Below are 12119 nucleotides of genomic sequence, written 5' to 3'. Positions count from 1 at the left end.
GGAGATGGTGGAGATAGTGGGGATAGTGGAGGTGGGTCATTACAGTTTTGTTGGCTTATATCAAAAAAGAAAATATAAAAGGAAAATTGCTTGAGAGAGGTGTCACGATGATCTTTGGTTTGATTTGTGTCCAAGGACAATAATGTGGTTGTTAAAGAGCCAGATTATATACACTTTCACCATATTTATTGAGTCTTTTACCCAAAAAACAAAACGCAAAACATCTACATGTGCCAAAAGTTTGTGATACGTGTATGAAGTTTTTGAGGTTTGAAAGGTGGAAGGATGTAACACCCGGTTAATGAATAGAGGGGACTCGAGATATTTATCCGAGCAAATTTCATACATACCGAAGCTTTACTTAATCTTGTAAATACAGATTACGTATACAACAAATAGCAAACATTTTTAGTCCGTTTGTAAGGTTTTGATTCACTATGATCAAACCTTAACCAAACTACACGCACTTGTATGTCAACTGAATGTAAATAACATAAACAATTTAACGAATTGCCGGCTTCTAACCAGTATGTCTCATGGGAGAACTTACCTACGCTTCCAAACTTCATTAGATAAAAAAGTTAACTCAAAAATGTGATGGGTTCTTAGGCTTACACAAACACACTGAGGTAAGAAATACAACATGAATAGAGAACCCTAGCTTAGAACAAGAATGCAATCGACTAAATATTCTATCTGTACTGACTTATCTCCTTTCTCTTTTCAGCCTTTGGACCTAATCTTCTACTCTTTGTTGCTGTCTGAAGACCCGTACCTAAGCTTGGAGACGTATAAATTGTATATGTATTACACGAGTATATCTTGATGGGCCATGCCAAAAAATATATACGCCCATCACCTTTATTTGTGTAACACTTGATCCCCGGATTGTGAAATGGGACAAAATACAACACCAATGACTATTTTCATATATAAATCACAACGACAAAAAGAAACAACAATTCATAATACGAAAATCAAAATTTGAAACACACAAATATTATTTAACAAGGAAAAATGATGTTTTGTCATGGGGCAATAAAAACTTGTTTTTAAAAAGAGAAGTGAAAACTGATCAAGCCCAAATAGCAAGAGCAGACATAATCCCTGCTCCAAGGAACAAAAAGCAATAAGACACAATCTGAAGCTTAAAATCAACACTCATCTTCTTGCTCAAGAAATCAGCAGCAATCAGATCAACAAGCGCCATGTAGACAAGTATTCCAGCGGAGAGAGAATCAAGCACTCCTTCAGCAACCAAAGCCGCAACGCTATAGGAGTTGTAAGATGAGGCAATGGCTGTTCCTACAGCCACACCGATTGGAGTAGTAATCGTGAAGAAGAAAGCCATCATAGCTGATCCACGCGGGGTTAGTTTAGCCTCCGCAACGCAGCCACCAAGGGCAAAACCTTCGAAGAATTGGTGGAAGGAAAGAGCGAGGAGGAGTGGACGTATGGTGCATGGGCTATGTGACACTCCAAGTGATATTCCTATTATTATTGAATGTGATACTATTCCCATTTCAAGTATCTGAATAACAAATGAAAAGAAAAGTACCACCATTATCATATAAATAAATAAATTATATAAACGAATAGTTTGACTAGTCAAATTATATTATTTGACTAATCTATCTAATCTAATAGCACCACCTAATAACAATCAATACGTTTTAGGATTATAAGGTAGACTCGTTTTAGTACTAAACTACTATTAATTATGTTTTTTTAGAATAAATGCTACATTTAAAACAAATGTCGAACATCGCCTGTTACACTCGCATTTCGTTGGAAGTAAAGTTATTTTCAATTATAGTCATATTGTGTGGCGAGCAATTCAACTTATGGTTCATGAAAACTTTCAGTCGGTTACTATTATAACTCAAAGACAGCTCTATTAAGAATGAAACTAACGTGCAGTATTAGAATGCATCCAATTGATATATTTTTGACTTCGGCTTTATTGTAAGAAAAGTAGTATATTGGATTTGTTCAACCATATATATATATATTACCTTAGCTAACTAACTACCTTGTGTAAGAATGAATGAAGTCAGCTCGTTAGAAATGTAATAAAACAATTCAAAAGTCAAAATCAGAAATATAAAAAAGGAGTAACAAGAAATGTCTTTACCTGAGAAACAACAACGTGCCTGACACCACTGTTCAAGCCCACGTCCCCGTGGTCATGGCCATGGCCTGCGACACCGCTCCTATTCGCCAGAGCCTCAAAACCTTCGGGTCCCATCGAGAGGCTGTGACGGTGATGGTCCGCGTGGGCTCTCATCCCCACGATATGCAACTTCCCACCATCTTCCTGCTGATCCCTCAGAAAACCCGATGATAAACCCGATCCAAACTCCTGATCCCGAGCCGGACCAAGTGACTGGACAGACCTGTTCATCAGCTGTTCCTGCTTCCTCTCGTAGTACCCCGTGATCATGAAATCCGCCAGCAGAGTGAGAAGCGCCGCCACCATGGCGAAGAACTCAGGGAAAGGGAACCTCCTCCATGGAAACTCCGGGAGACACGGGTCGGAAAGAGCTTCGGAGCCGCCGGAGAGCATGTGGACGAACCCTGTTGCGAGGATGACTCCTGCGGCGAACGCTTTGGCTCCTCTCATTAGTCCGCCGGTTGACGGGAGGAGGGTTCCGACGAGGGGAAGAGAGACGCCGAACGCTCCAGCGACAAGTATGGACGCCATAGCTGCGTACTTGAGGGTGAGAGCAGCCGCATCGTCCCGGCACGGGTCTGACTCGCCGGAGTCACAGCTGGTTGTTAACGACTCTGTTCACAAAAACAAAAAAAAATAATGGAGGGAAATTATATATATAACTTAACATTTTATCCCAAAAAGTATGATATATGGGGGAAAAAGAAATTAAGTTATCTTGGCTACGTAAAATTTTGTTTGCAATATTAGCATATAATTAATGGACTTAATATAAGGTTGTTAAGTAAGATTATCCATTTAATGAGAGATTAGTAGAAAAGTAAAGTAATTTTTCAGATAGTTTGTGAATTTAGAAAAAATCATGATCCTAGACAAGTAAAGATAAATATGCAAATAGTTGAAGTGTGGGAAAGAATACCTGTAAATGTAGAGGATAATGGTTGGAGGAATTGCCAGAAATCCTGAAAACATTTACAGGCAGAGAAATTGTGATAAAAAAAAAAGAATAAGTCAAGAACTAGCTGATGAGGAAGTAATGAAGTATTAGTTTCAAACCTGTAAGAGAGACATTACTTCGCTTTGGATGATTACACTTGAAGGTTTCTATTCTTGTCATCAGCAATTAAGGGATTATATATAGTATAGACTCTTACTTTTATGAAGAAAGAGTGGGAAAATATTAACTAAGCATGTGTTCTTGTTTGTGTGTGCGTGCACGTACGTGGAGAAAGTCACAAGTAGTTCATGAGAATGGCCATATAATGTTGTCATTTCATACCTAATCTCATTGGAAATAGTTGAATATTAAGATTCTTATAATTTAAATAATGATCGCTATCAAACTTGAGTGTCATTATAAAATGACTTCGGAATCAAACTTAACAACTCGGAAAGATAAAATAAATATAAGAAAGATGGGAAGTGAATATTGTTTTGCATTTTTTCGTTCACTGAATCATCTGTTTATATAGGGATGACTTTTGTGTGTTTAAATTTTTATTTTAAGAAACGACTTTTTTGTTGTCAACCTGCAAAAAAGAAGACTAACAACCACCTATAAAACAATGGTAAGAACATCTCCGACCATTAGAAATCATGTAAAATTCTAAAAAAAAAAAAAAATATTCATATTTTAATTGTGCAATTAAATTTAATATTTTTTAAATCATTAAAATGTTAGTTGCATGACATGTGGATAAAAAATGTTTAGAAACGAAGGTTTTTAGAACCTCTTTTCACTCTCTTTCTTAATTTCCTTTTTTATTTATGTACCTTTAATAGAAGAGTTCTGATGGAAGAAGTCTAACCACATCAAACTCATACAAACACACCAAGCTTTTGAAAACTACTTTGCATGTCACTACTGCTTTTAGTAACTGCATGCTACACATTAGATTGTTTCAAAACCAATGTTCTCATAAATAACTTGATAGCTTTTTGTACGTAACCAATGTTCTAAAATGAAAATCTGATTGGCTGTATGTCGATGATTGATAGAATCAATAACTTGACAGCTTTTTGTACGGATAAATGATTTTGGGTGTTTGCTCCTCATAAATTTCACTAGTCTTCAAGTCTCAACTCATTCCTTCATCACATGGTAAGAAAAAAAAAGAAATGTCCGGTTTACCATTTTAGGGACTTAAGTTTCGAATTGGATATATATCGGTTAGATTGGTTCTCTGATTTTTTTGTCGTAGTCAAACAGGTAGGCCTTACAAAGTGATTTTGAAAAGCCCATTATTACCCACATTAAGCCCAAACTCACGGCTGGACAGAAGTGTCTCGGCTAAAAAAAAATAAAACCGAAGAAATGAGAATATGCTTCGGCATATCTAGCGTGATTCATCTCTCTCGTCGTCGTCTCGTCTAAGTCCCCAAGAGGAGAGACCAGAAGAATCTCAAGGAAAGGCCCTCACTTTAAAACTCTTTCAATCTTCTCCGACTCTGAGCAAGTTCCAAAGCGCTCACTTTTCAAAGCTTTCAGCTGTAAGCATTCCTCCATCAATGTGTGGCTTTTTATCTCACTCTTCTTTATATACTTATTTGCAAACGTGAATTGCTTTCTGATGATTAAAATATTCAATCTTTAGATGAACTGATTGCAATGTCAATTGAAAGTCTGATTCTTTCACTTTTAAGCATATTGTTGATTTTGGGTGTGTGTGTGTGTGAAGATGATAGAGCTTTAGAACTCAAATCCATGTCTTTTTCGATTTAAATTTCAAAAGTAATATGATTTTTAATGACACTGAGAAAACATCTCTCTGTTTCATTCCCCTGTTCTGCTGACCAGAGTTGTCCTAAAACCCTGGTTGCTTTTGTTCTGCAGGTGAATGTGTTTCTGATACAGTCAAGAACAAACCTTTTGAAAATGGCGCAGCTACTCTCATCTCCATGCCCTTCAGTTATCTCCCTTAGCAGCAGCAGCAAGAACTCTGTTAAACCGTTTGGTTTAAACCAAACCTTCTTCAACCGTCCTCAAGTCCTTTCAACATCTTCTCTCAAAGGAATTCTCTTCCAAGAGAAGAAACCAACAAGAGGAAGAAGAAGCTGCGTTTTCCGAGCAGCTATAAGCCAGCAATCACCATATTCTGAAACATCTACCAACGACTCATCATCCTCTAAACCAAAACGTGTTATGGTCATTGGTGGAGACGGTTACTGCGGCTGGGCCACTGCTCTCCACTTATCCAAAAAGAACTACGAAGTAGCCATTGTTGACAACCTCGTGAGACGTCTCTTCGACCACCAGCTCGGACTTGAGTCGTTAACTCCCATAGCTTCCATCCATGACCGTATCAGCAGATGGAAGGCCTTGACAGGGAAGACAATCGAGCTATACGTTGGAGACATATGTGACTTCGAGTTCCTAGCTGAATCCTTCAAGTCCTTTCAGCCGGACTCAGTCGTCCACTTCGGTGAACAACGCTCTGCTCCTTACTCGATGATAGACCGTTCTAGAGCCGTGTTCACGCAGCACAACAACGTCATTGGCACTCTCAACGTCCTCTTCGCTATCAAAGAGTTTGGAGAAGAGTGCCATCTTGTGAAGCTAGGGACGATGGGGGAGTATGGAACTCCGAATATCGACATCGAGGAAGGCTATATAACGATAACGCACAATGGGAGGACTGATACTTTGCCGTACCCGAAGCAGGCTAGCTCGTTTTATCATCTCAGCAAGGTTCACGACTCGCACAACATTGCGTTTACTTGTAAGGCGTGGGGGATCAGAGCTACTGATCTCAACCAAGGAGTTGTTTATGGTGTGAAGACTGATGAGACTGAGATGCATGAGGAGCTAAGGAACCGGTTGGATTATGATGCTGTGTTTGGTACGGCTCTTAACCGGTTTTGTGTGCAAGCGGCTGTTGGTCATCCGCTTACGGTTTATGGTAAAGGTGGTCAGGTAAATTGACTTGCTTGTCTTGTCTTCACAAGAAATTTTAGTGGTTTTTATTAGGCCTAGGCGTTTGGATTTGGATCGGGTTTTTGGATTTTTGGGTTCATCCTCTTAGTTCCCATTTTAATTTTTTATAAGTAGGGAATTTGAGTATTTGAAGTACATATTTGTGTTTCGTATATTTCTATTAGATTAGTACTTGGGATATTCGAATCGGGTTTTCGGATTTTTTTTCGTTTTTTTTTGGTTTTACTGATATTTTTATTTTGGATTGGATATGGATCAGGTTTTTCGGTTTGGATTTCGGGTTCCGGATTTTATGCCCAACCATTTAGTGTAAATCACTCTTTATTCAATATATTTCCCTTTTGTAGACAAGAGGGTACCTTGATATAAGAGACACGGTCCAATGTGTTGAGCTAGCTATAGCGAACCCGGCAAAGGCTGGTGAGTTCAGAGTATTCAACCAATTCACAGAACAGTTTTCAGTCAACGAGCTAGCGTCGCTGGTCACTAAAGCTGGTTTAAAGCTGGGGCTGGACGTGACAAAGATGACTGTGCCTAACCCGAGAGTTGAGGCGGAAGAACATTACTACAACGCAAAGCACACAAAGCTGATGGAGCTTGGACTCGAGCCTCATTATCTCTCTGAGTCACTTCTTGATTCGTTGCTCAACTTTGCCGTTCAGTTTAAGGATCGTGTGGACACAAAGCAGATCATGCCTAGTGTTTCTTGGAAGAAGATTGGCGTTAAGACCAAGTCTATGGGCGCCTAAATATCTCCTATTTTATTTTGTTCAAAACTTTGACTAGCTTTCGATAAAAGTGGGAAGAATTTCGTTTTGTGATTGAGGAAATTTTCAAACAAGTAAAATTGCAATTTATGTTTTATATAATGACAAATATTTCTGATCAATCATCTAAATTAGTTTTTTTTATTGGCGGCTCTAAGTTAGTAATTAAATAATGTTTTATATTATTTGGTGTATTAAATACATTAGAGAATTATTTTATTAAAGAATGTTTTTTTTATCAAAATTAAAGAATATTTAAAACATTAACTAAAATAATTTATTTAATTTTTGAACCATCCGTTGGTTTTTAATGTTAGTCGGTTCATTCTTTTTATATATATTGAAAAATGAATCCATTTTCAACAAGAAAATAAAAAATTAATATACATTAAGACTATGATTAATAGATATAGGTTATGACTGGTTTTATTAGAATAAAATGGAGTTAAAATGTGGAAATTTGTGGAAAACGAAAGGTGAAAACAAAATAAAAATAATAAAAATATTATTATTTTAACGCATTATAAAGTAAAGCCAAGTGTATATTTTCTTCCATTTAAATAGTGATTAGAGTAAAATATAAAATTGTGTTACATTTAATTAATAAAATTTTAGTGAAATTTAAAATAAATTAATATTTAGAATAAATATTTGTTCTAAAAATATCATCCAGTCACACTCATAAATTGTGAAAAGAAGAATGGCGCAATACGTACGACAGTGATTAAATAATTGTATACTTTTATGTAGTTTACACGATTCAATTTAACTGAAAATAACGTATTTAAAAGTGGGGGAGGCTTTTGGTGTGGAGGCAAAGTTTATTTGTATTTTCATTGCATTATTCCACATTAATATCATGAAACATTTGTTGGAGAGATTGTTGTTTATGATTGATGAGGTCATCGTCTCCATCAGTATTCATCAACTTGCAAATTAAAATATATATATATGAAAAGCATAATCTTAGTTTTGAAGACATGTCACATGATCTCACACAAAAATCTTTATTCCACAACTACCAAATTGTATAGGTCGACACTATTTTATTTCTATTTTGATTGTATAACTTATTTTCTTACACGTCAGTGCATGAGATTGGTATTGCAATTCAGAGACATTAATGTGCATCATCATTTGAGTAACGATGCTTAGAAAAATCAGCTGCCTCTTTTTACTTTTTAGTTTAAGTTAATTTCTGAAAAGTTCTAGGACAAACCCAATACTTAGAGAAGTTATTTGCTTATACTTCTCTGTTTGAGTTTGGATTTTGAAATTAAGAAATTATTTGTATCAAACAGAATATAAAAGTAATCAGTAAGAGTATATATATATATATATATATATACCTCGATCAAATTTCCATTTCTCTATTATGTAAATGTATTTACATATGCTTTGGTCGATATAAGTTACTCTGTCGTGTTTGCTCACATAGCATGTGGTCGAGACATGTGACTATAGGCCATAGTTATTGCATAATCTTTGCAGAACATGCTGCATGAATCTTATGCTCTTTGTCGTGACATATATAAATTTGTTGCTAATACTCTGTAATAAATAAAGATACGGGAGACATGCTACACCATAATGATTTATTGGTTGGTTATAAATGTCGGTGTAGTGAGAATCGGTAAATTGTTTGACGTTTACATCCAATTTTCAATGCATGTATATGCATTATCTGGACTAATTGACCGAAGTCTAGAGATGAGATCAGACTAGTAATCTATCATGTAGTATTTGATCTTTGCTTCTTTTTTTACCACGATGATATTAAAATATTTGAGGGGAGTGAATATATTGTATTTGTAAACACATACAAACATGACTTATATCATGTAGTCTAATGGTATAAATTAAGAACGCTACCTCTGTGATTTTAATTACAGTGAAACTCGTTTCTTCTGTCATATGGTTTGTGTATTAACAAAAATCAAAAAAAAACGTTTGAAGCATCGCAAGAAAACAAAAAGGATTTCAACAAATCTCTCTCTTGGAAAACATAGCAGTATAGTGACATCAGTATACAGGCACAGTTCAATCTTGACCCTTGAAATGTGGAACATAGACTTTTGACCTAATTATCGTAATCTACTACAAAATCCACCGGTATAAAGAAAGTATATAGCATACTTTTTTTTGTCAACCAAGTATATAGCATACTATTCCAATTACCTAACTGGAAAGAAAAAAAATTCCTGGTCTTTTCTGAATCTTTGAAAAAAAAAATTCAATAATTATGGGGAGGAAAATAAAAGAAGGTTTGTTTTTGGAGATGCCACTTAAGCCCCAGCGTCGCTATCGAAAACCCCTCAATTATTGAAAGTGGGTCTCTCATTTTCCACTTGTTATTAATTTCATTTCCAAAACTCTATGAACTTATAACCGAACAATTAAAAATCTATTTACAATTTTGGACGTACCTTTTCTAACTAGACACGTTTGTAATTTAAGGGAAAGAGATGGAATTAATGCATGAACTTTACCGACTGTTTATTAGACGAGAGATCAAGGCACAAAACATGAAATTGTCTTTGGTTAAGATGGCGATCCTCGTTACATTAGTTTTTGTAAGGATTATTAGTTTGAGTTTCTTCAACTATGCGGACTTTTAATGGAATATTTCCTTGAATAGGAAATTAATGTGACGCTGAGCTTGGAGACCTTACAAATAATGGTAGAATCTTTTTTCCTTTCCTAACTTCTCTACTTTATTCTTTAGAATAATGACTTAAACAATGAAGTTAACTTTCAGATCGACGAACGCATTCATATGATCATTATAAACATAATTATTCATAAATCATAATCAATTCAGAAAACCAATACTCAGATGAACTAATTAACCTCTAAAATATACTAGTATTAAAAAAAACACTATGCTAATCACAGTATACTGTTTTCGAAGTAACTAGTGTCTAGTAACTAAGAATACCGATAGAAACATCTTGCATTTTACAAATATATTTTTACAAATATATATATATATATATATATATATCTTTGATTATCCCTCAGCATGATATTATACAAGAAGAAAACAAAAACAAATTTTTTTATACTACATACAATTGTATTTAGTCCTTATCAATTAGATTCAAAAATAATTAAAGTTGATGGATCAATGTATACTTTAGTAAGTGAGAGAGAAAACGAGAGGAAGCAAATTATATAAAATTTACTACTTACACATTCTTTAATTATTATTCATATATAGTACATGGGTGTTTAATTATGATCATCAGATAATAACCAGAAAAGAGAAACCCTAAATTTATGCTTTTGATACTGCAAAATACTATTGAAACTCAAAGAAGTAAAATTACAATATCATACCCAAAGAGCTCCAACTTGGACAAGCTTAGGGACAAGGTGACCACTTAGATGGAGCGCCACGAGGGACTCGAGACCTCCTACACACTCACGGCCAATGAAAACCGCCGGAGGAGGAACAACGCCGGAGCCACCGCCGGAATATTCTTCTCCAAGAGCCAAGGGGAGAGAGGAAACCTCGTGGTCATCGAGCTCGATGACGGTGGGGATGACACCGATCGTTGCCAAGAGTCTTTTCATGACGTGGCACATGCAACAAGAAGATCTGCTGAATATGATCACGGGATGCTCGGTTATGAGCCGTCGGATCTTGGCCTCAGATGATTCCTCTTCGTCGATGGAGAGAGAGGTGGAAGAGGTTTGAGAAGGAAGAGTGAGGTCTAAGGAAACGACGTCGTTGGAGAAACGTTCTAAGCCTAATTCTTGCATCATTGCAACAATTAGAGAGAGAGAGAAACGTAGAGAGGTTTGTTAAGAGGAAGTGGTGGTTTTGTCATTGTATATATAGAAAGAATCAAAAGAGGTTAAAACAAAAAGAGGAATCATAATTTACAAAAAAAAATTAAGGGAAAATTAAATAGCCAATAAAATAAGAAGATAATTATTGGCGAAAGGAAAAGAAAAAGGACAAACAATGGGAGAGGAGAAGAAGGGAGCGGTGTATGTGGTTGCTTACATCACATAGTACTGTCTCGTGATGTGTTTCTTTTGCTTTTTTTTTATTTCTTTATAGGAGTAATATTTCTTTTGTATTTATGAAAAATTGTTTATTCTGATGAGTTCAAGTGCATGGGAGTTCCAAAACCCACGCGCTAGATTTTATTGCAGATGTTGACATTTTCAATGGGAAAAGGTGAATGGACAAACTCTTATATGTATTGGGAAACAGAGGCGGGGAATGATAGGTGTCATACGTACATTTGGCTTAACTCTCGAACTCAAGTTCGAACCTGAAGTAAGAAACAGCGGTAGAAGCAGGTTCACTGAGTTTAATGCAGTACTAGCGAGAAAAAAAAAATCTAAGACCTTTGATTTTTCGTTTAATTTTTTAAAATGAACCCATAAATCGAATATTATATAGTATAGACATACGATCTAAGGGGATGGGCCGACCCGACTCTACTGGTGGACACATATCAGTAACTATGTAGAAAGCTAGCTAGTATCTCCCTTCTCCCTTCCATCCATTCCATCTTCATCAGATATCTAACATATAAACCTACTAGTGAATAATTTAATACCTGAATTACCTAGTTTTATAAGAAATATTAACAAGAAAAGACTTATACGGTGGGAGGTCAAAAACAACGTTTCTAAATTGAAGAAAATGATTTAAATCTCTGTTTATTATGTCATGTAAGAACCATTCAATTTTAAGCCACGATATCAAGCTGTATTGGGATACAATTGATGGAATATTTCTGATGCCATTAAAAGGGTTAAGAAGATAAACAAGAAAATTGATGGAATACTTCTTTTTCAAAAAGACAACGGAACAAGAAATTAATTGCAATGGAATTTAAATGTATATATTTTTTATTCTAACTATGTTTGTTTGGGTTTTCATTTTATGTTTATATAATCTGATTGTTTAATTAGGTCTTCTAAACTATTAATGATTGTATTTTATAAAGTCCAGTACAACTGTAGAACTAAGGTATTGCATATTCTTTGAGCTTACACTTGTGCAATTATGACAAAGCATTAAGCATGATGATTTCCATGTTTTATTAATAATATAAAACATTTGGACCAATCCCAAAGCTTCTTAGACTGAGATTCTGTTGGCGTGGATTTCGTCATACCCGAGCTGGTTGAGACTATATTGTCTCCAAGAAAACTCTCAAGTTTGAGATATCAAATGCTAGTTAAACTTTTCGAACTTTTAAGTCTACGCTGGTCTTCGAGT

At 35.5% G+C, this 12119-nt stretch overlaps 3 protein-coding genes across 3 annotated transcripts; 1 reads left to right on the top strand and 2 right to left on the bottom strand.

Moving 5' to 3' along the window:
* Positions 1-908: 908 nt before the first annotated feature.
* Positions 909-3362, bottom strand: LOC106297477 (zinc transporter 9). The gene is made up of 4 exons (XM_013733713.1): positions 3230-3362; positions 3093-3135; positions 2135-2787; positions 909-1531 (listed from the first exon to the last, which is right to left on the bottom strand). The coding sequence occupies exons 1-4, from the start codon at positions 3242-3244 to the stop codon at positions 1076-1078; spliced, it is 1167 nt and encodes a 388-aa protein (XP_013589167.1). The 5' UTR covers positions 3245-3362; the 3' UTR covers positions 909-1075.
* Positions 3363-4467: 1105 nt separating this feature from the next.
* Positions 4468-6983, top strand: LOC106306866 (UDP-sulfoquinovose synthase, chloroplastic). The gene is made up of 3 exons (XM_013743641.1): positions 4468-4663; positions 5007-6086; positions 6455-6983. The coding sequence occupies exons 2-3, from the start codon at positions 5049-5051 to the stop codon at positions 6854-6856; spliced, it is 1440 nt and encodes a 479-aa protein (XP_013599095.1). The 5' UTR covers positions 4468-4663; positions 5007-5048; the 3' UTR covers positions 6857-6983.
* A 3086-nt stretch (positions 6984-10069) lies between these two features.
* On the bottom strand, positions 10070-10737 carry LOC106306885 (glutaredoxin-C6). The gene has a single exon (XM_013743667.1). It carries the CDS (start codon positions 10640-10642, stop codon positions 10208-10210), a length of 435 nt encoding a protein of 144 aa, XP_013599121.1. The 5' UTR covers positions 10643-10737; the 3' UTR covers positions 10070-10207.
* Positions 10738-12119: the final 1382 nt, after the last annotated feature.

This window comes from Brassica oleracea, chromosome C1 (assembly GCF_000695525.1).
Source record: "Brassica oleracea var. oleracea cultivar TO1000 chromosome C1, BOL, whole genome shotgun sequence".
In the NCBI taxonomy this organism is placed as follows: Eukaryota; Viridiplantae; Streptophyta; class Magnoliopsida; order Brassicales; family Brassicaceae; genus Brassica; species Brassica oleracea.
Note: the sequence above shows the minus strand (reverse complement) of the source record. Positions and strands in the feature narration are given on the sequence as shown.

Bases quoted from the DNA above. Each gene is read 5' to 3' on its own strand.
- LOC106297477 (XM_013733713.1), bottom strand. The intron at 2,788-3,092 runs GTATTCTTTCCC...TTTTGTGAACAG, and splicing joins ATTATCCTCTACATTTACAG to AGTCGTTAACAACCAGCTGT. The intron at 1,532-2,134 runs GTAAAGACATTT...TTTGTTATTCAG, and splicing joins GGCACGTTGTTGTTTCTCAG to ATACTTGAAATGGGAATAGT.
- LOC106306866 (XM_013743641.1), top strand. From the start codon at position 5,049: ATGGCGCAGCTACTCTCATCTCCATGCCCTTCAGTTATCTCCCTTAGC. The intron at 6,087-6,454 runs GTAAATTGACTT...TCCCTTTTGTAG, and splicing joins TTTATGGTAAAGGTGGTCAG to ACAAGAGGGTACCTTGATAT.
- LOC106306885 (XM_013743667.1), bottom strand. From the start codon at position 10,642: ATGATGCAAGAATTAGGCTTAGAACGTTTCTCCAACGACGTCGTTTCC.